General features: G+C 42.4%; 1 protein-coding gene across 2 annotated transcripts; it reads left to right on the forward strand.

Annotated features, from left to right (window-relative positions):
* Positions 1-235: 235 nt before the first annotated feature.
* On the forward strand, positions 236-14,634 carry NFIL3 (nuclear factor, interleukin 3 regulated). Of its 2 annotated transcripts, none has more exons than XM_058044457.1 (2): positions 236-304; positions 10,646-14,634. In XM_058044457.1, exon 2 carries the CDS (start codon positions 10,837-10,839, stop codon positions 12,208-12,210), a length of 1,374 nt encoding a protein of 457 aa, XP_057900440.1. In that variant the 5' UTR covers positions 236-304; positions 10,646-10,836; the 3' UTR covers positions 12,211-14,634. The 2 variants fall into 2 exon arrangements, with proteins under 2 accessions (XP_057900440.1, XP_057900441.1); XM_058044458.1 differs by lacking the exon at positions 236-304 and adding an exon at positions 2,009-2,049.
* Positions 14,635-22,817: the final 8,183 nt, after the last annotated feature.

Raw genomic sequence — 22,817 nt, forward strand, 5'->3', positions numbered from 1 at the left:
GCGCCCCGCCCCGCCCCGCCCCCCAGCGCTCCCATTGGTCCGCTCCCGGCGGCGCTCGGCGCCGATTGGCCGGTCGCGGCCGCCAGTCACAGCGCGGCGCGGCCGGCATGCGGGCTATGAGCGCCGCGCCGCGCAGCCCTGACCTACTAACACACATCCCTCCGCGCCGCCGCCGCGCGCTCCCGCCCGCCGCTCCGCCGCCGCCCGCACGGCGCGGCACCGCACCGCGCCCGCTCCGCTCCGCCGCCTAACCCGAGGACCGGCGCGGGGCGAGGAATGCTCTGCGCTCCGCGGTGCGCTGCAGGTAGGAGGGAAGGCGCGCGTTGGGGTGCCCGCCCGGTGCTTCTCTCTAGCTTCGGGCGGGGGTCGGCTGCTGCTTATGGGGAGCCCAGCCGGCTCCGGCCGCCGCCGGGCGGGGAAGGGTCCGTCGGCAGCCCCGTTCTGCGCGGGGACGGGCGGCTCGGAGGAGGGGTGGTGGCGCGGGAGGCAGCCCGGGAGATGCCGGCCGACGGCTCTCGCTCTCGGGGCGTGCTCGTTGCTGGCGTGCCGCGCTGCCCCCGGCGTGTCCTCGCAGCGAGCCCCGGGCAGCGCCGCCGGAGCGGTTCTCCCGCGTTGCATAATGTGCCGGTGGGGAGCGGAGCTGCCGCGGCGGACGCCGTGCGGGGCGGAGGGCTGGGTCCCGGGCAGCGCCCGCCGTGCCTCGGCCACAAAACCACCGGGAGCTGCTGCCGGAGCCCGCCGGCCAGAGCCGGACCTCCTTCGGGCGGCGTAGCGGCATGTTGCCTGCGGGCAGTCGGGATCAATGGCAGCGGCCCGGGACCGGGGCTGCGCTTGTCTCAGCCAGCCCTTTCCGTCACTTTTGTCGCTGTTTTTTAGGCGCTGCGGGACCGATCGCATAATAGTTCCTGGAAATGTTGCATTATGTAACCACAAAATATGCTGGCAGCGGGGCTGGGAAGAGGGAGCTAATTATGCGATTTTATAATCTCCCTACAAAGAAACTAGGACAATCTCGCCCCCCCAAAAAAAGCCCCCCCCAAACCCGTAACTGTAACAGGTTTTGTTAAAGTGTGTTTATTAAGGGAAGTAGACAACTGGGTAAGTGGGGAGGCGAGGCGCGCTCGCCGGCTGCGTGCCGGGTGCCTTAAAACGAGATTTGTGTTGGGTCTATATTTAGCCCCTTCGCGTTTTAGCAATTGTGGCTTCATGTGCTATTTCTGGTCTTTTCTCCAGAGCCGTGCGTGTGTAAGACGTTCGAGGCATTTGCTCGGATTTTTAACTCTACGCCTTCGGAGGCGTTTTAGATCAGGCTGTATTTATTTTTTTGAGGGAAGGCGTTTCGCCTAGACGCCGTGGCATCTCTCCGGTACGGGCTTTCAGTGGGGAAAAAAAAAAAGGAAAAATAATTTTTAAAAAATGAACCAAACAAGACCACAGACCAAAACAAACCAAACAAGAACGGCTTAATTTAAGGAAGAAAGGCGTTTACGGGAGATCTCAGCCGCGCTGGAGGGGAGAGGCAGAGCCGTCCCGGCCGTGCCTTGACGGGCTGGGGGCCAGGTGCCGCGGGCCCCCGCGGGGCGGCAGCGGAGCCGGGCTCCGGGGGCGGCCGCCGCTAGTGGGTCAGTGTGACAGACCCGATGGGCGGTGGAGCGCAGCGGCTGCGCGGAGCCCGACGAGTCCCTCCGCCTTCTCCTCCCGGAGGCTGGCGGGGGTCGCCGCTGCCTCCCTTCCCCGGCGGCCGACGGGGCGCGGCGGCGGCGGGCGAGCGAGGACTGGGGGCGCTGGCGCTCCCCCTCAGCCCTTTGTTCTGGGCTGGGGCGGCGGCGGCGGCGGGGGGGCGGCGGGCGGGCAGCGCGGGGCCGAGCGGGCCGGGGCCATGCGCCGCCGGTCACGTAGGGGACCGCGGGCCCAGCCTTTGTGGCGGGCGCGGTGCGGGGCCCGCTGTGGGCGCCGTGCCTGCGCGGCTCGGGCCGCACCCCGCTGCCCATCACCCCGCGGTGCCACCGCCGCCCGCGGGCGGGGATCGCCAGACAAAGGCCCGCGCAGGTAGGCACGAGCTGAGCGTTTTCTGTCGTTTCTTACGTAACGAACGACAACAACATCGTAAAGGGGGAAAAAAAATAGTCATTGCCCAATTCTGTATTTTTTTTCCCAAGTCAGTTTGGCGTCGCAGTGGCTGTATGTTTTGTACTCTGGGCCAGCTTGTGCTGTGTCCTCGATAGGAGCATATCTTGAAAGTTGCTGACGAAAACTTGCCTTTCAAGATGAGGTGATATTTATTTTTTTTTTTTTTCATTTTTAATTACTAAAACGGTTCTCCAATACGTGAAACTAACATCACCGTGCTTCTGACCAAAAACCTCCCAAATGAGTACCCCAGCCACAGCTTTCTGTCCATTGTACCTGCTATATAAAGTAGCAGCAAAGTATGTAAAAATGTAATATTCTCGGTAACTGCATAAACTTTTCTGCTACTTGATTGTCGAGGCCAAGTACAGCCTTGGCAGTGAGGCTCTTTTGGAGTTACTGTTGGTGTTAAAAACAACCCCCTTTTTTTTTTTTTTTTTTTTTTTGTTCTTGTCCTTGTAACTTGAATGATTGCACTTAGTTTCGTTATGTTTGCTCCAGTGTGTATGTAACCTACTTTGAGTTATCTTTGCCCTCTTCAGTAATTAATTAAATCCAGAGCCTTGCTTGAGATATTGCTATGTGCATTGATTTTATGGTCCTTATTCAATCAAAATGTTGACTTTGATGGGAAACTCGAATGAACAAGGATGTGGTGTTTTGGCCCAAAAACCTGATTTAAACCGACAAGTTCAAGTTCTACTGAATAAGGATTGTCAATAACATTGGTACTAGCAGTTGCTGTTACAAAAGTTCTCACTTTGTAGATGTCTTTGACTGTTAAAATGCTAATAAGCTTTAGAATATTCTGCTTCCACTTTAATTTACTTTATATTTTTAAATCGTGCTCCAAAGGACCCTTAACTAGCTTTCAAAATATCCAGCTTCCTGAATTTGCATCCAAAGCCTCAAGTTTCTGCTGTTTTGGTGGGGGTTGTTTTGCTTTTTGTTTTGAGGTTTGAGGTGGGAATTTTTTGTTTTTGAGAAACTGATGTGAAGGTGTCAAGAAGCTAAGAGTCTTCCCATGGGCAGTATGAACTTACATGACCTCCAAACAGCTTATCTCCTTCCTTAAGAAGGAACAGTATTTGCCTTGCTTTGGATGAAATGTATAGAACATACAGACATTCTGTCTATTGCAATAGAGTCAAAAGAGAGTCTGAGAAAGAACTCAGCACCATGCTGCCTTTTTCCAGTCCTTTATCTTGGAATAAAACTCTTAAATAAAATAAACCTTTAACTCATTTCAAATTGACTTATTTTAACAAATAGTTATGCAAACTAGGCTTATGCAATAGTTTTTTTCCAGACGGCAATCTCACTGCTGTTATAACATCACTGTGATGCAATAATATGAACAATAAAATCCTCTGTTTGAGTCTTATTACACACTGTTAAGCAATGTATCTGACTCATCAGCTTAATTGACTCTTCTAGGTGACCTTGCCATGATCATTACAGCCAGTTATGAGATATAAATGTGCTTAGGCTGTGTAATAGAAAAAAAATGCAAATAGATGGCCAATCCTGCAGTCCAATCTAAAAGAAAATGACAATTGATTTCCGTGTTAGTATTTTACAGTATTAAAGCCTTACCTTATGGTATTTGAAAACATTTTTTTGGTAGCTACAAGATAATGTAACTGTTAATACTTGTGATAAGCATGACTGTCAAAAACAAGATTGTGTAAACAAGGGAATACTTAGTCTTGGCTAAAAATGTGGTAAAAGCTGTGCTATTAAAAAATTGTATTATAAAGTAGATCTGAAATAAGTCTAAAGCCATCTTCGATACCTTGTGGTTTTTCCTAATTCACTTGTTGAATTGATCCTGTCCAAAATAGCATACTATGAGATTGAATTTTGTGACATATATTAAATATATATTCTATTAGGAAAAAGGCCTTATTTAGATATGGCTTTTTCCCCTTTCTTGAGTTGCTCCACCTGGGTGTAATTTTCAGTGTGTCCTGCAGTATTTGAATAATTAACCAGTTTTTGCTATAGAGGTGTCTGCACAATAGCTGACAATATAGATGCCAGTGCTGCAAGACTTCTCTTTGCAAGTGGAATGCAATCCAACAAAGAAAATAAAGCTCAGCATGGGCAGTGGCCTGGACCATCTCACAGAATTGGAGCTCTAAAGATTGCTATTTCTCTGCTCTGTCTGCTGTGAGTGGTAGATAACAGCAGTTTACAGCTAGCATTTATTTTATATATTTACTTCAGTTGTTATATAACAAGATGCATGTTTAGAGCATCAGCTGGGATTAATTGACATAATTCTGCTGCCTTTAAATAGAGCCATACAAATTTAGGTCAGCTGAAGGTCTGGTCCATGGTTGGCATTTTAAGAACACAACTCAATAATAGAAAGCTATTTGTTGTCAGAATAATTAATATTTGATTTTATGGGTTTTTTTAAAAATGGTTTGTAACTAAGGGAAACCTGAGATTGTATTTCTAGAAGATGGTTGCTATTAAGTTATAGCTTTTCACAGTCTAGTTCTTCCTGCTGTCAAGTAGCTATTGAAATGAGAAACATACTGTCATAGTATTATAACTTCAGTAACAGTTGTTTCTACTGAGGCTTTATTAAAATACTGGAAAGTGATATGGTATTATTAAATTGCATATTTACATGTGTATACTATATATATATTATATATATGGAATTAAATATTTACCCAGCTATATAATAAATAAGATATATTTATTTCCTCCTCAGTTTTAAGTTTTTACCTGGTGCTGTCAGTAATATTCTTAGATCTTGTTTTTCACCATTTGAACCAGAGCAATAAATAGCTTGTTTTGGGAAAGGTGAACAGATCTGGGAGAATCATACTGTCTTCACAAAGAAATAAAAGAAAATTTGGGGCAAATTGGCATTTATTAAGCTTCACTGGCCTTTTCTGAATAACAGCTACCCTTAATGTATGTTTTGTGCTCTCCAAGTAGAAATTTTATTTCTGTAATTTACCTTCGGTAAGCAGGCCATACTTTAATGAGTTAATTTGTAGTTCTTAAGATAAACTGTAACTTAAGTAATTTTTCTAACAAAGAAAGCCTTTTGTGAAAATTACATATGACATCAGCTTTCTGTGTACGATGTGGAGTTGGGTAATATGAATTTGCAATAATATTTCAAGTTCCATGATAATCTTATTTACTTTTTCTTTAAATTTGATTGAACAGTGTCATAATAAATGATTTTGGATGTGTCCGATGGAATATATTTTGTGGGCATATTCAATTTTTTCCCTTCAATGACACGATCAACATTTTAGCAAAAGTGGGTCATCTTGTACAAAGTTATCATCATCAGTGTTCCACTGACCTAATTACACACTGGTCCTGAAACAGTAAGCACTAAGCACTTAGGATGTCCATAAAGGAGAAGGAAACTGCATACAGGAGCAATACTTCTGTATTTCTTCATGCTGTTGTCACATATTCGTGGTCCCCATGCGTATTACTAAGTAACAGCAGAAATTGGTGGCAATGTTCCTATTGTAAATGCTCTTCCCCTTTGTGACTGCAGATAACCTGTCCATCATAGCATAAAATGCAGCCACCTAGATTTTCTCGAAAAGTTTTAACTTCATTTGGTCATCGTTGTCTAGACCCTCTGGCCCACAGATCTATCCCAGGGATATCACTATTTCAGTGTATCCAACATTAAAGCTTTTCTTTAACAGGAACGTGAACTCACAAACTGTTACAGGTAATGGGCAAGGAGGAGTTCAGTGGAGATTGGAAAGACCCTGGATTTCTGGATTATGACAGGTGCAGAGTTTCATGGCATAATTTTTGTCCGTGGAAAGCAGTAGAGGTAGAGTATCTCCAAAATTTTTCAGCAGTGTTTAGGGAGGCTGTGCATGCACTACCTGAGCTTAAACTCCCCTTCCTGTCCCATGTGTGTGATGAAAATGATATTTTTTCTATACCTCATAAAAGTATTGAGATAGATAGCATCTGGTTTTTGAATACTTTGAAGATAAAGTGCAAGATATATCTTTCAATTTTCCAAAGTTTGGATGGCAAACTGGTAACTTTTGAATCTATGAACAATTTCTGTAGTAGTTTACCTGGTATGCAGCCAGATTTTCTAAATTGATAAACTGGGGCAGAAGGGTGGCCGTAATATAATTAAAGATACCTATGCAAAACATGGAAAACATCAACTGAAAATAAGCAGGGACATTAAGACTAGCGTAATTGTTTTTCTAGAGTGTGCCATATAGTGGTGGTGATGATAGAAGCATGTTTATTTTCCTAGAACAAAAGAAGCTATACGTAACTGTTATTTTCTTCCATTTTTAAGGACTGATATATATTCCTTTTGTAGACACAATGATACAAAACTGAATTGTGTTTTAGCATCCAATGCTAGAAATGGGATTTCATTTAGTGTGATAGAATCGCTATCGAAATGCTAGAGCTGTACAAGTAAACAGTCATTTTATCCTAGGATATGTTTGAAAAATTATGCTTGGAAATAGCTTGAGTTATTTTGCTAAATATAATTGAAAGAATGCAGTTAGTCTATGGAGAAGCTTAGGTACATGAGGAGGCTCCCATACATTCTCTAAAACAGAAATTATTTATGTAACTAAATTACACAGAAGAGAGCAAGCTTGTGGCCTTGTCCTCCAAACTTTGAGACCTTTCCATTATTACAGTGTGAATATGTAAATCCTCAGGATCAGATCTTGAATGTGCCATGTTGTCACTTCAGAATTTTTTGGAGTCCCATAATATTTGTGGTTTCTGCATGCATAATTTTTTGCTTCAATAGCATGAGTCCTATACAACAGTCTCATTAATACTTGGAGCTGTGATTGTATTCTGCTTCTGCTGAAGTCAATGGCAAAATTGCTGGGGGAGCAAAACTGGCTTTGTAATTAAGTTAATAGGGTCGAGTGTTATTACATTGTAGAATTGGCACTCAATGCCATTAACATCAACCAACCAAATGTTGGTTTTATAACACTTTATGAGGGAGTGATAAAGCAATTGAAAAATTAATCATAAGGGAAAATATTGGAATTTGAAATGTAGTCAGAGGAATCATTACAGTTCATTAATTTATGTTTAAATACTCATGTTTTCCAATGGAATTATAAAATGTAAGTGAAGTGAAGGGAAATGGCTGGTTCCATGGAAGGCATGTTGCCATTATCATCAGATGGAATTTAATTTGTTTACAGATTTCAGCATTGGGCCGATCCACATGAAGAAGTATTATTAAACAAGGGTTTTGACTCCTGTTAGTAAAACCACAGTTCCAGTCACCATAATAAAAGTGCTCAAGAAATACAGAAGGAGTTAAAGATCTTTCGTTGTTTGGTTTATTGACAAAAGTCATGGCATTAGGTGTGACTGCATAAATAGCAAACCCGTATGACTGTGTCAGTGGGTTACATGTCTGTCTTGACAGCTTTACTGATGGACTCTGGCAGAGAGGAGCAAAGTTGAATATTGCATGCAAAAACATGGTTGTTTTGATACATGCTTAATATTTGCTGTGGATTGCATGCTACTTACATTCTGTCTGTTTGTGCCAGGAACAATGTGTACAGGAGGGAGACTGGCCAACACAGGAGTTAACAGTGCTACAGTGAGCAGATTGAGCCATTCCAGTGCACAGTCTGCAGATGTCCTGTGGAACAAGGGACGTGAACTCTGCAGCTGGTTGGGCTAAGTTCAGCTCAGTGCCAGTCTTAGGCTTGCAGGAGGATATTTGGACATGCAGTTGAGTTTTTATCTGTCAATATGGTCATATTGATGAACTATGTCATTAGTCTACATTTACTTAGGGAAAAAACAACCCACAATCCAGAAACTGTTTTGCTAATTATTATTACCATTATTAGTATTTTTCATAGACCATAGTGTTGGACAAACACTGAAGTGGAACAGCTTTGAGCTGGAGACCATACTGATAGACACGGTCCAAATTCTTACCCTGGTACAGTCTTGTTCAAGACTAAACATTGCTTTTATATCCCATGGAAATAAAAGATGGGAATATTACAGGTGAAGAAAAAAAGTATTTAATCGGTGTAGGTATGGTTTTGTTCTCCTAAAATATCCAGTGATTCTATAAGTACTTCCTTGCTTATGCTACCATTTCAAGTAAGTGTAGACTTTTCAGGCTCTATGGCACGTATATATATATGTATATGTGTGTGTGTGTGTGGTAATAATAATGATGACATGCATATTAGTGTGTGTTTTCTGGGAGAACAAATATTTTTACTTGAGTGTAGCTCTCTGGTATTGTCATATTCAGTAAGAGATGTGGACTGATAAGGGCATGAAATTTCACAAAAGTTGCTTTGAGCACTCTGCTTAGGTGAGAGTTGGCTGAAATATATAGTAAGAGACAAGTAATGATTTCATAGGTATTGATTACATGCTACAATTTCCTGCTGCATGCCGTGGAATGTGTGTGCTACTGGTGCAGATGAATACAGTGATAGTAGTGGAGACTCTAGCAGTCCCAGTTCTACAGGATAATGAAATTAAATCCCAGTATTCTGTTAGTGTAAAATGATGCTACAGAGGCTGAATATTCTACAAATGTGACAAAAGGTCAAGTGGCCTTGTCTTCTCTCTTTTTTTGTTGTTTTAAAGTTTCAGCAATGATTTTTTGAAGTGTTGAGTTACACTACGTTTAAAATTATATACATATTAATTAAATAATTGATTCCCTGAATCAGTGAAGTGGACAAAATGTCTATACACCTACTTCAGCAAATCAAACTGTACTGAAGATTTGGAGAAACAGATGTTGCTTTGCTGTAGGGTTCATTTTTATTTTTAAACCTGATCCAGCTCCTTCAGTCCTGATAGAAAGCTCCCTTTTGACTCCACTTGAAATTTTGGATCAGGGTCTAGCTATGTAACTGTTTGTGTACTAGAGGTACATTTCTTCTTTTCAAACATGACAATTTGTGGTGCTGCTTTTGCATTAAATTATTAGATTATGTCTTTGGTGTGGTAGGTGTCTAACTCGTTTTTTCATTAGGGCTGTATTATCAAAGACAAATAGTTACATGTCAGTAATTAACCATGGATTTTAGTAAGTTCTACTTAGTTGTTCTATTAAATGTGTTAATTTTTTTCATGACAGAAGAATTGGCATGGTTTGATGGAACGGAACCCAACTTGAAACCTTAGTCTTTATGACCCTGCTTAACTGTTACTGCATCACTCATTCCACTTTGCCTTCTGGAAAAGACAAGAAAAACTGGCAGAATAAAATTAATTAACTCTTTTATAACTTTCTTGACTGATAATGTTACAATTAGTTTCATCAGTCATTGTAAAAACATTCCCAGTAAATAGAGACATTAATCTGAAGTGGCTGAGTATTTAATTTTTTTGTTTGTTTTCTGGTCATACAGACAAGAATGATTGCTGACTTGATAGCCAGTTCTACAAAAGCACTTGGCATACTACATTCTTTTCACCAGGAACATGATTGACTGTAGAAAATTATATACTAAGAAGCTGTGTATAAGATCAAGACCAAGTGATCTTAGCATTTTTGTGTTAAAAGGCACTAAATAAGACAAAGGCCAATATAAACTCTTAAGTTCAAGTTTAATGATTAAAATGTCTGAAGCTAAAGGTTCAGCTAATTTTTATTTGTTAACGGTAACACTTCTGGGTCTAAACTTTTACTTCAATGTGAATACTGTTTCCTGGAGGTGTGCACGCCTCAATGGTATTAAACTTAACTTTGACACTTTACAACTATTTGTCAAATGCAAATTTTTAATTAAATGTATTTTTCAATATGGATTTTAACATTTTCTTTGTAAGATACTAAAAAATTATATAATTTAAAAAATTTTAGTTAATTACTTTCCCAAATTCTGAGTGTGAACTTGCTAGTTAGAATTAATATGATGGATACAAACACTTATAAATATATGTATATATTTATAGGATTCAAAAGCAGCAATTAAATGCATTATAGATAAGCATTGGATGATGGATAATGGTGGTACTTTAACACAATAGAAAGCAATCCTTCTTCTCTAAATCAGCTTATATTATTTTTAATCCTTGAAGGACCCAAATATATAGCATTTCTAAGTCATGCACCACAGCTGTTTTCAGAAGAGATGCTTTAATGTGGAGCAGGATACTTTGCAATGCTGCTCATCATCATGCTTCATGTCCTGCAGTTTAAAGTGTTGTAAGGTTTTAGTTTGGCCAGTGATGTCATGGAAGATTCTGTGACAGCATTACTGTAGGGCCAAAATTCAAATGTTTTTTAATTGGTTCTTCCTTGGATCATATAATATTTGTTTTGGAAACAAATCTGCTACCTCTAGGTGTCATGAAATTTAGAATATCAGTAGTTTCAGTGTTGAGCTGTGTTCATATCACAGCAGGTTTAATGAACTAAATTCTTGTATAAAATATTTGTCAATAGCTATTTCTGTGTGTTTTGATCCAGAAATTCCTAAATAGTAATAAAATTCTCTATTTATTTCAGGCTTTTAAGAAGATTCCCTTTGAATCTGCTAAGAAAATTGGTTCTAGACAGACTTTTGTCTGAGATTATGAAAGAAAAGGAAGAATGTGTGTGGATTTAAAATTTCTTTATTTATCAAGTTGTGGAGTGAGAAGTACTGAGGAGATAGCTTGCTCTGTTGCTTATTGTAGATCTTCTACAAATTGTTTCTGATGCAGCTGAGAAAAATGCAGACCCTTAAAAAGGAACACGGACCTGTTGACACAAGTGGCAATGTGGACAAAATCATGGTACTTAAGTCGACCTTAGCAGAAGTATCTGAAGAATTGTCTACAAATGAAGATATACTACTTACTGAAGCAAGTAGTGGAAAGAGCAAATCTTCAGCTTGCCGGAGAAAGCGAGAATTCATTCCAGATGAAAAGAAAGATGCTATGTATTGGGAGAAAAGGCGGAAAAATAATGAAGCTGCCAAAAGATCTCGTGAAAAGCGACGACTGAATGACCTTGTCTTAGAGAACAAACTAATTGCACTGGGAGAAGAGAATGCCACTTTGAAGGCAGAGCTGCTTTCATTGAAGTTAAAGTTTGGTTTAATTAGTTCTGCGGCCTATGCCCAAGAGATACAGAAACTCAGTAGCTCAACAACTGTGTATTTTCAAGATTATCAGAGTTCCAAATCAAATATTAACTCATTTGTAGATGAACATGAACCATCTATAGTTGGTAGCAGTTGTATTTCTGTCATTAAACATTCTCCTCAAAGTTCAATGTCTGATGTATCTGAAACATCAACTGTAGAGCATACCCAACCAAATCGTATACAAAACAACTGTAGAAGTCCCGAAAATAAGTTCCAGATTATAAAGCAGGAGCCCATGGAATTAGAGAGAGAACCAAGAGATGACAGAGGTTCATATAAAGCATCCATATATCCAAACTACATGGGAGCTACCTTTAATGTGTACTCACATTCTCCTCCTCTCTTGCAAGTTAATAGGTCCTCCAGTAATTCCCCGAGAACGTCAGAAACTGATGATGGTGTAGTTGGAAAGTCATCTGATGGAGAAGATGAACAGCAGGTTCCTAAGGGTCCAATTCATTCCCCAGTTGAACATAAAAATGTTCATGCAACAGTTAAAGTTCCAGAAGTGAATTCTTCAGCTTTGCCTCACAAGCTTCGAATCAAAGCCAAAGCCATGCAAGTTAAAGTGGAAGCAATGGATAATGACTATGATGCCACGCAGAAGTTGTCGTCACCCATTGACATGTCCTCAAAAAGACATTTTGAGCTTGAAAAACACGGTGCGCAAAACTTGGTGCATTCTTCTCACACTCCTTTCTCGGTTCAAGTGACTAATATCCAAGACTGGTCACTTAAACCAGAACTCTGGCATCAGAAGGAACTCAACGTTAAAATTCAGAGTGGTTGCAAAACTGGAGTTGTTGAAATAAAAGACAATATCTACAATGTCTCTGAGTCAGAGAATCTCTATTTGAAGCAGGGCATAGCAAACTTATCTGCAGAGGTTGCTTCACTTAAAAGACTTATAACTACACAAATCTCTGCATCAGACTCTGGTTAATTTACTACTGAAAAAAGGCTTATTGTTTCAAAGGATGTCATTTGCAGTAGATCAATATGTTTTGTATGATGCTGAATTTTCACTGGACTTGTGATGTCATTTCACTGTAATGTTCACATAATGTCTGATTGGTGTCTTTTTGTGCACAAATTATTATGAAGACTAGGTTGTGCTATGATCACTATGCCTTGAGTATAGTCAAGTAGCCTGTACAAAGGCTGTATATAGTGGACTTTAATTTCTTTTTGTTCTACTACAAAGCGTGCAAGTTACCAGTTACAATAAAATATTGGTGACAAACATAGAACATTTACTCCAGTTCAGTTGATTTTATGAACTTGTAAATAAGTTGTTAATTAAAAAACTGGGTTTTTTCTTACACTGTGCTCAGCTTCACTTACATTTTTGGTTTTTGCAGCCTAACAACCAAATTACAATTTACAACACGTGTAATCCTTCTGGCCACCTTTTTCCTTAACATGTTTTTTAGAAGAGAAGTAAAGTGAATATTTATAAATGAAACAGTACCAATTTATAGCCTTAGCCTTCTTTAACTTATTTCTTAGTAGAAATTAACCAAAAGCCCTGCAAATTGTAACCCAGTAACTAATATCAACAACCTTTTTTTTTTCTCCTTCAATCTCAAATGAGACAGTAATGAGTTTCCTGAATGTTTTAGTGTGACAAACAATTTTTCAATATTATAACTTGGTGTTTTAAGTGAAATTAGTTAAATCAGATTTGTGCATCTGCAAAGTTTTCAGAGCCTTGCAGTGACACAATTGGACAGCACCATCTCTGCCAAGGGGTGGCTTGCATCTGCAAGGGGTGCAGGCATGGAAAGTCAACCCCTCTTGCATACCAGCATTCTGTCCCTGGCAGACCATGGGCCACCTGTACATGAAGTATAAGGCTACTGGATTTGTAAACTCTGAGCTCAGCTAGGTAAATAGTTACACAAAGGCTAGGCAATAGCAGTTGCAGAGTTAAAGATCATCTGCTATTTTCGTTCCCAGAATGGGACATAATGCAATTATGCATGAAGTAAGTCTTGCCAGCAATTTGTCCCTGGTTTCAATGGCTTAATTAACTGAACTGGAATACCTTGGCTTGCTAAAGGGCATTTTGCAAGAGCTTCTGAGATGTAAAATAGAGGCTGTGTGAAGAACTGTGCAATCTAGACACTGCTAGCCCCTTACAACTTATGCGGATGATGAGTTCTTCACTTGATGACTGGACAGGGCTGTGGTGCTCTTTGTCTTTCAGAAGAGCCATTGAACCATGGAGTCTAGAATTGTATCACATATCCTTGGTTCGGCTTACCAAAATCTTTCATTTTAAAACTAAAATTAATTCATAAACAGTGCATAAACTTGTAGAGGTTCTTTTCATGATACTTCCCCCTTCTTTTAACGTACTAATAAATCAGACTAACAAATAAGCTTTTTCTGAAAAGGCTTTTTATTAATTGCCATACTGTATAATGAATTGAACCTTTCCATAGGCTTAAAATACTAATTAACAAAACAATATGTAGGTATTGTTTTTTTAAATTAATACTTGACTTGAGTGAGAGGAAGTTTGTCAATTTTTTGGGGATATGAAGAGGAGTCCGAGTCACTCCTGATAGCTCTGAAGCTTGGTCCAGCAGTCAAGGCAATGGCAGAACTCCCTGATGTCAGTGAGGACAGGACTTGATTCTGTGCCTTTTCAGGAACTGATGATTCAGTTGTGTTCTGGGAGGACCTTCGCACAGAAATCACTGGTACTTTCTGAGCTTTTTTGAGCCTTCTAACTGCTGTGCTGTATTTGTGGCATTCAGAGTTGATAAACTGCTATTCTTTTTTCATGCCTTAATAATACAATAGACCCCATAGCTGGGCTCTGTATGTATTTGGTAATTAACATAGATGACATTTCAATGTTACTGAAAATAAGCTCAGGATTATTGCATGAAATGTAAAAATTTGCATTGAATGATGGGGATATGAAACATGAGGCAGTTATGGCTACTGTCTCCTTGCTTGCTAAGTATCTTCTGTAAGCAACAATAAAATTCTTTAAATATTTTGCATATTATTTATCACATGTAATGTGTTCAAGGAGAGGACTTAAAACTCTCAGTGTTGCCATCAATGTAAGCCTAGATCTATTGGGTTTTTTTCCATTTCTTGTTAGAATTGTTTGTCATAATGGAAGAATGTTGTCCTCTTTCTAGCTCATTATATATTTTGTGTATCTGTTTTGTGCAATTAATACTTAACAGTAATGATGTAGTTAATTTGTTGAAGGATGTCATTGCAAGAAAGTTATAGCATGGAGCTTAGGAGCACAATCAGATGTTATTTATACTCCCTTTATACCTTAGTGTTATGCTTCATTTGAAGAAAGAAATAAATAATTTGGCTTTTGTTCAAAACCAAATCTAACCTACCACATGCTTTTCTATTATGTTCATCATCATTGTCCAACACAGGGGCATTAATTTTGGTTGATGACCGATCTTCCCGAGCTGAAGTTGCTGTTTTTCCATCTTATACTTGGAATATCTTTCGCATACCCATTAAAGGTACAAACTGCAAGAGTGTGGGTGGTACATGCAAAGCCCCATTATTGGCTACAGCTGCTGACTCTGAGCTGCTCAGTTGCAGTAACTGTGGTGTAGGTGGCCTCCTCATGCAGTGCCCTCACCCTGCTTGCCCAACTTTAGCCTGCTTCCCCTCGGGATGTGAAATGGGAAAGATGGAGTGTCAGTCGCCCTGTGGGGGTGGGGAGGGAGAGAGTGCGGTGGGACTGCCCTGCTCAGCCTTCAGCTGGTACACAGCCATCTGAGGGTACCTGACAGCTGTGCTCTTCCAACTGCCCTCCTTGCACTGCAGGAAACGTGATCAGCTTCCATGGAAAAAGTATCCCTGGCTGGCCATCCAGTCTCTCAGTGGGACATCAGAAGGTTGGTTTTGAGCACAAAATGGTCTTTATCTAAGTGTGAATAAACTGGCAAAACATCCTCTAACTTACTAAAATTGTTGTAAACTCAGCAATTGACAAAACAACATGAAACATGGCAAAAGGGGAATCTTTCTCATTTTAGTGTCTTCAATTACAAATGTTAAGGAAGGCCACATACAGAAACTGGTAATTCTGAGACTTCTCAGTATAAATTCTCTTTAATGATAACTGTTAGTGTGAAGGGCTTCATGGAAAGTAAGAGAAGTCCGAAACGTGACTGTTGATTAGCAAGGTAAACTTTATCATAGTGATATCAACTGGTGGCTAATTACCAAAGCAAAGTGTGAATACAGCTTGTTCATTAAATTTGCCTAACTTAATTGGGTATAAACACAGTAATATAGCCCCATGTTCTATCTGTCAATGCCAATATATGCCCATACATAAACTGAGTCCAAATGTTATGATTTTCTGAATACTCTGAAATTTCTATCTTCAGTGAAACTTGCATATTGCATGGGATATATTTAAATTTTGTTAATATTCTGTACAGCCCAAAATGCCCTTGTTCAAGAACTTGAGACAGGTAACTGACAATTCCTGATTATTCTTCTCTTGTTATTTTCTCCCTAATGTCTATTTGGGTAGTTTATGAGACCAAAACCACATCTGTGAACTTAAATGCAAAATTGTGCAATAAACACATTCCTGAAGTTTGGTTAAAAAAACTGCTAAAAATCTTTTCTACTTGCTAGTACATGAATATGCTGTTGAAAATTGTATACAGTGAATTTAGCAAGGAACTCTGAGAATACAATTAATATGGACTTTATTATTACCATATTGTTTGAAAAATACTTTGATAGTTTATTGCACAATACAAGACTGGTAACTACAAGAATGCAACAAAAGAATTTTTGGTATTTCTTGCATAAGAACGAGTAACATATTGTTCCATTTCAGTGCCAAATCAAAAGTTAAAAACACCAGGCAGAATCCTAGGGCTTTTAACTCAGTGTTAAGTTCTACTTCCCTTGAAGTAGACTTTTTCTGTGTACAATAAGGCACTCACTGAAGAGAAGTAACATTGCCCGGATAGACACTTTACAGTTCCCTCCTGGCACAAACTCCTAGTGATTGTTCTATCTGTAAGGCCACCTCTCATGACAAAATAGTGATATATAAGTCACTTTATACATATCACTGGAACTGTAGAGAATTTCCTCACTACAAAACAGAAGGTACCCAGATACTCAACTATTATTTATTCAATGACAGCTCTAGAAGGTCTTGGTGAATTAGGAGCAAAAGGTCAGAGAAGAGGCACAGTATTCATTTGCTTGGAAGAGTAAGTGTCAAAAGACGTTTTCAGGACTCCAAAAAATAGTGGGAATGCTTCTATGCTTTTTATTAGTTGACCAGCTACTACCCATGCCCTGATCACAATGCTGTCACTAGAGTTATAGTAATTCCCTCTGAAACACTATGGAGGTCCACAGGATTACAAACAGAAGTGCCTGGGAAGAGCACAGGGCATGGGACTTTGCCATGATTTGATGTGGGTTTGTCTCCTGCATGCAAGCATCCTCCCTGCTTCTAGTACATCTGAAAGAGACCTTATCTGAAAAAGCCTGCATCAGTCCAAACATTCTGAGGAAGCTAAATGGCCGTCTAATACTACCAGCATTCAGGTAACAAGGTCAGTATTTCCTCCACCATCCCTCACTCCCCTGACAAGTCAATGCACAACTCAAAACATTAGCCAGCTGTTAGACCTTTTCATGTTATTCAGATTCTTTGATGTGCAAGTGGGCATCTCACTTAATGACTTACACATATAAAACAATCAGGCCACCCCGCTATCTGTATGTGCCAGCGTTGGTATCCATTATGGTACATTCTGAGGCATGATGCTAAATGAGCTTCTAACAATCTGGACCTCCAAAAATTATCTTAAATTTGGTATATAAATATACTGAGAACATAATGCATTCATTTCTATGGCAGTTCTGTTATGAAACCCTGAAAGCTGAGACATTAATGCTTTGTATAAAAATCAGAAAATATCAAAGTGTAATATTATATCACACCTAAGAGCTGAAAAGATGGTAAAATGCAATGACCTTCATTGTAGCAGAACACTGTTTTCCTTTCTCTGTGTTCTTGACAGTATAGAAATGAATAGATAATACATGTGCTCAGTAAAAGACTTGGTGACATATGTTCTATAAAAGCCTCATGGTTAAAAATGTGAACAAACAAACATATTTGTGTAAGCAAAACTATATTGGACAAGTGACAATAACAGACAACATATATGAACTATCAGTATTTCATGCGTCTGGAAGGAATTGTTACATTTTCTCATTTTCTGTAATGAGATTACTTAAGCAATAAGTTCTTAGCTTTTACTTTAAAGAATATTTATGTCACTGAAAATAAACAAAGAGGGAAAACACCACTTATTTGATGATTGTCAGGGACCTACAATGATAATCTAGTCCCACTCTCTCACCATTTCAGGGCTAAGCAGAAGTTAAAGCCCTTCATGTAGGGCATTGTCCAAATGCCTCCTTTTAAGGCACTGGCAGGCAGGGAGCTTGTTTCAGTGTCTGACCACACTCTCTGAAGAAATATTTTCTTAAGTCCAGTCTGAACCTCTCCTGATGTAGCTTTGAAGTATTCCCACATGTCCTGTCACTGGATCCCAGGGAGAAGAGATTAGCAAACCCTTTCCACTCTCCCTCCTCAGGAAGCTGTAGAGAGCAGTGAAGTCAGCTCTCTCACCCCTCAGCTCTTTCTCTCCAAACTAGACAAACACAAAGCTTTCAGCTGCTTGGCATCCATCTGGCACAGGCAGGCTCTCTCTAAGCAGAGCAGAAATACCAGTACTGAGGCTAGATCTGTACCAGCAGGGGAAAACCTGTGCTGAAGGGCAGTATGGGTGCCTTGTCCTGGCTGCTCACAGCTGTCAGCCTGATGCATGTGCCAGTCTGGCATTGTCTCTTCCCAGGGGCTGGGCTTTACACTTCCCCTTCATGAACTTCTGGGGGCTCCTGCCTTGGCAGGGTATGACCCTGGGTGATGCAGAGAGCAGCACCAAGGCGTGACTCCAGGCAGGGCAGGGAATTGGTCACGGCCCTAGCGAGGCTGCACTGGGCAGCACAGGCTGGCAGGAGAGCAGAGAACCAGGATGTGGGGGCAGGGGCTGGCACTGGAGAGCTCATGAGTGGCCTGGGATGATGGGCTATGGGGCACAATCGGGACCTGGAGATCCCCCTGCTGGAAATATCTGCCCTGGGGCTGGCTACAGCAATGGGCCTGCAGCTGGCCATTCATTACATGTCTGATAGGAGAATGAAAAGGACAGAAATGGCACCTGTCCTGCTAGTAACGTTGAGACTTCTTTTGAGTTTCCATGCATTGATTTTATTTGGATAGCTGGATATGGGGGACTGGGAGCCCTAGAGGGTTGGTGCATGCCCCAGCTGGTGGCTAAACCCTGAGGCATCCTCCAAAGTCACAGATGCAGGGGTGGCTGAAGAGTCCCCAGAGCCGCTTGCCTGCCTCTTCAGAGGTCACCATGGCCCTTCAGGAGAGGGGTCACTGCCCTGTCCGGAAGTGGAGACCCAGGAACAGACTCCTCTGACTCCTCCTGGGGCTCTTCTTGCTCCAACAGTGATGGTAATGGGTACAGAGGGGTAGCTTCTGAAACCCCCATCCATGGCAGAGGAGGTGGTGTTGGACACCTCATCCATGGTGCATCCTGCAGGGCTGTCAGAAGGGCTGGCACCTGGGCAGGGAGGTAGGGCTGGTGGATGAGCAGACGGCAGGCCTCCCTGCTGCACTGGCGCACCGCCACACGGATAAGCTGTTGCACAAATGTCGCCGCATGGTTTTGGAGGGAGACCCCCAGCATCTGGACCAGCTGGTCTTCATCAATTCCATGGTTGGTCAGGATGTCCAGGACAGTGCCCTCCACGAGGTCTGCCTCCATCCAGTTGTTCCTGAAGATCTGCCTCAGCCTCGGTCGGACCCAGAGCACTAGGGCTTCTAGGAGGCACGGGTGGTCCCGGAAAAGTACCATCCATTCCCCAGGCTGGAGGCTGCCCACAGGATGCCTGGGCACTCCTTCTGCAGACCATGTTTGGGATCCTCCAGAGAAATGGATGTCAAGGTATCTGGGGTCTCCTCTCGCCTGGTGGACAATGATGGATGGTGCCTCAGATAATGTAATTACATGCTCTATGTAGTTATTTTCTGTCTCCATGGAGTGCAGGATGGATAGAATTCTCCTCTTGCAGAGGGGGCATTTGGGTGTGTTCTCTGCCCACTGCAGGATGCAGGTGTAACAGAACTGGTGCAGGCACGGAAATATGTAGCTGATGTCCTTCAAGGTGTCCAGGCAGATGGGACAGCAGCTGTCCATCTCAGTGGCCATGCTCTTCTCTGCAGTGGCCTGAGGGGAGCTGGGGTTATGAGTTTTCCCTTTCACCAGCATCGTATCAGCAAGTTTTACTCTAGAAGGGGAAGAAGAACTACGGCTATTGCCTGGACCCAGAAAGAGTGATAGAAATGCCCTGGTCCTCAGGAAGGAAAACATCTCAGCTCCCCAGCAGGTTTCACCTCCCAGCTCACCTCTGCTGCTGCAAGTGCACCTCCTGGGTGTAGATGTCTCAGATGCCTGAACCTGGCAGGGAGGGAGAAAATCCTTCAATGGCTCTGGAGTTGAACACAGAGAGCTGCAACAAACAACTCTCCTTGCACAATGACATCAAAGACCTCACTCAGCGCTCCAAACCTTGCCAAATGCTCAGGAGGAGTCACAGATTGATAGAATGATTTGGGTTGGACAGGGACCTTCATGATCATATGGTTCCAACCCTCCTACCATAGTCGGGCCACCTTCAACTAGCACAGCTTACCCAGGGCCCCATCCAACCTGGTCTTGAGCAGCTCCAGGGACAATATCCACAGAATTCACAACTTTCCTAGGCAACCTGTTCCAGTGCCTCATTACCCTCACAGTAAATAATTCCTTCCTAATATCTAATCTAAACCTCCTCTCTTTTGAACTCATTCCATCTCGTCCTGTTGCTAAATGCCCTTGTAAATAGTCTTGCCTCATCTAGGGTGTAGGTTCCCTTCAGGTACTGAAAGGCTGTGATAGTCACTCCAATGCCACCTCTTTTCCAGACTAATATATCCCAATTCCCTCAGCTTTTCCTCATAGGTGAAGTGCTCCATCCCTCAAATCATCCTGGTGGCCTCCTCTGGACTCACTCCCACAGTTCCATGTCCTCCCTGTGCTGGGAGCCCAGAGCTGGATGCAGGTTCCAGGTGGGCTCTCCCCAGAGCAGAGCAGAGCAGAGGGGCAGAATCCCCTCCCTCCCCTGCTGCCCACGCTGCTCTGGATGCAGCCCAGGACACCTTTGGCTCTCTGGGCTGGGAGTGCCCATGGCTGGGTCATGTCCAGCCTCTCACCCACCAGCACCCCCAAGCCCTTCTGGGCAGGGCTGCTCTGCATCTGCTCATCCCCAGCCTGTGTTGATACTGGGGTTTGTCCTGACCCAGTTGCAGCACCTTGCACTTGGTCTTGTTAAACCTCATGAGTTTCCCATGGCCCACTCCATGAGCCTGTCTAGGTCCCCCTGGATGGCATCTTGTCCTTCAGATGTGTCTGGGCATGAGCTGGCTGGGTGAAACTTGGTGCTCAGCTGTAAGCAGTGAGGGATGTGGGTCACAATCCATCCTTCAAGGGCATCACAATCCATCTCCAGGTGATATCACAATGGTACCATCAACATCCATGGTACACCGTCTCAGAACATGTTTCTGGGATTACCTCTACACCAATGTCAACTTCATTCCCCACCTTATTCTCACACTGGTGTTGCAAGACAGTCAGTTACACTGAGGCCTTGGTTGTGCCTCCCCAGAGTCCTGCCAGTTTGCTCTGGCCATGACAGACATCTCCAGGCACATGAAGCATGAGGGCTCAGTCAGCAACAACTTGTGCCCTCCTGGGAGGCTGCAGGACAAAGTCCCACAGGCTCTCCACACACCCCACAGTGCTGGCCACCCCTTTGGTCTCTCCTGCTTTCTCCCATGATGCGTCACAGGCAGCATTTGCCGTGCTCTGGCATTTGTTCTTCTACCTTTGTTCTCTAGCTGGAAGGAACTAGGGTGATTCCCTCAGCTCAGCATGCATCAGACCTCATCCAGGCACTGAGTCCTCTTCGGGGTCCTGGAGGCAGATTCACAAATAAGATAGGCTCCATCCTTTACAGTAAGGATGCTCTGTGAAGCCACAGCTGGTTCAACATGGAGCAGACAAGGTGTTGGGATATGTCACGGCTCAACCCAGTGTTTCTAAGGATGGGGACATCCCATATCAAAGGAGTGGGAACAGATTCATGGGAGGGTGAGAGATGGTGGCATCTGCTGAAACTAGAGAGTTTCAAACTGGAATAAAAACAAAGGAAAAAGGAACAAAAACAAAATTGCTGTAAGAATTATGAAGCACTGAAGTGAGTTGCCCAGGTCTTCAAATCCTGAGTGGCCATAACCCAGAGCACAACAGTCACAAGCCTGTGAATGGATGCTGGCTGAAGTCCTGGAAGAGAAAGCATTGACAGTAGGAAACACAGCAAAGGAGTAACAGCTTTGAGAAGTTTTTAACTTTCTAGTTGCATTTGGTTAAGCATCTTTCACAAATTTTTAATTAGGAGAAAATAGAATAGTTCCAGTTGGCAGGGGCATACCAGACTCATCTAGTCCCATTGTCTGATCACAGCTGACAAACAGTTAAAGTCTGTTATTGAGGGTGTTGTCCAAATGCCTCCTTTTAAAGCATCACCAGATGTGGGACATCAACCATCTTTTTAGGGCATCTTTTCTGGTATGCAACCACCTTCTCAATAAGGAAATGCTTCTGAATGTCAACAGGCCAGTTCTTCACTCAGCACAGTGTTCACCTGTTCATCTCACAGCTGGACAACTTGCCCAAAAGGATGCTGTAAGGGACAGTATCAAAAGTACTATGAAAATTCAGGAAAACCACATCCACCTCTGACTCTTTACCACTAGACAGGTGACCTAATTGTAGAAATGTCTCACATTAGTCATACAGGGCCTCCCTTTGTGAACCTGTGCTATGCCTGATGCTTACGTTTCCTTGAAATGGCTTTCATGACTAGCAGTATCTTCTCCACAATTTTTCCAGGTGCTGAGGTCAGACTCACAGATCTGTAGCTTCCCGTGTCTTCCAGAACACCTTTCTAAATTGCAATGACTGGCCAACTTCCAGTCAGTGGGGACCTCTCTGGGCACCCATGACTTTTGAGTGGGGTCCTGCTGTCACATCCAACAGCTCCTGCAGTACTCTGGGATGAACCTCACCAGGTCCCACAATGTTATGAACAGGTGATATAGCTGGCCCCTTACAATTTCTGTGCACAAATGGAGAGTCACTGTTCCTGCAGTTGTGGTCCTTTGACTCTGAGGTCTTACCTTATGAAGGGCCATAGAAAAAAAAATACATAATACCTTCAGTTTTTCTTTAGTTCTATTTGTCACAGGACCATCTTCAACGAGAATTGGCCCATTGTTTTCTTTGAACCTCCTCTTGCTACTAACATGTTTTACAAGTTCTTTCT

This window comes from Melospiza georgiana, chromosome Z (assembly GCF_028018845.1).
Source record: "Melospiza georgiana isolate bMelGeo1 chromosome Z, bMelGeo1.pri, whole genome shotgun sequence".
In the NCBI taxonomy this organism is placed as follows: domain Eukaryota; kingdom Metazoa; phylum Chordata; class Aves; order Passeriformes; family Passerellidae; genus Melospiza; species Melospiza georgiana.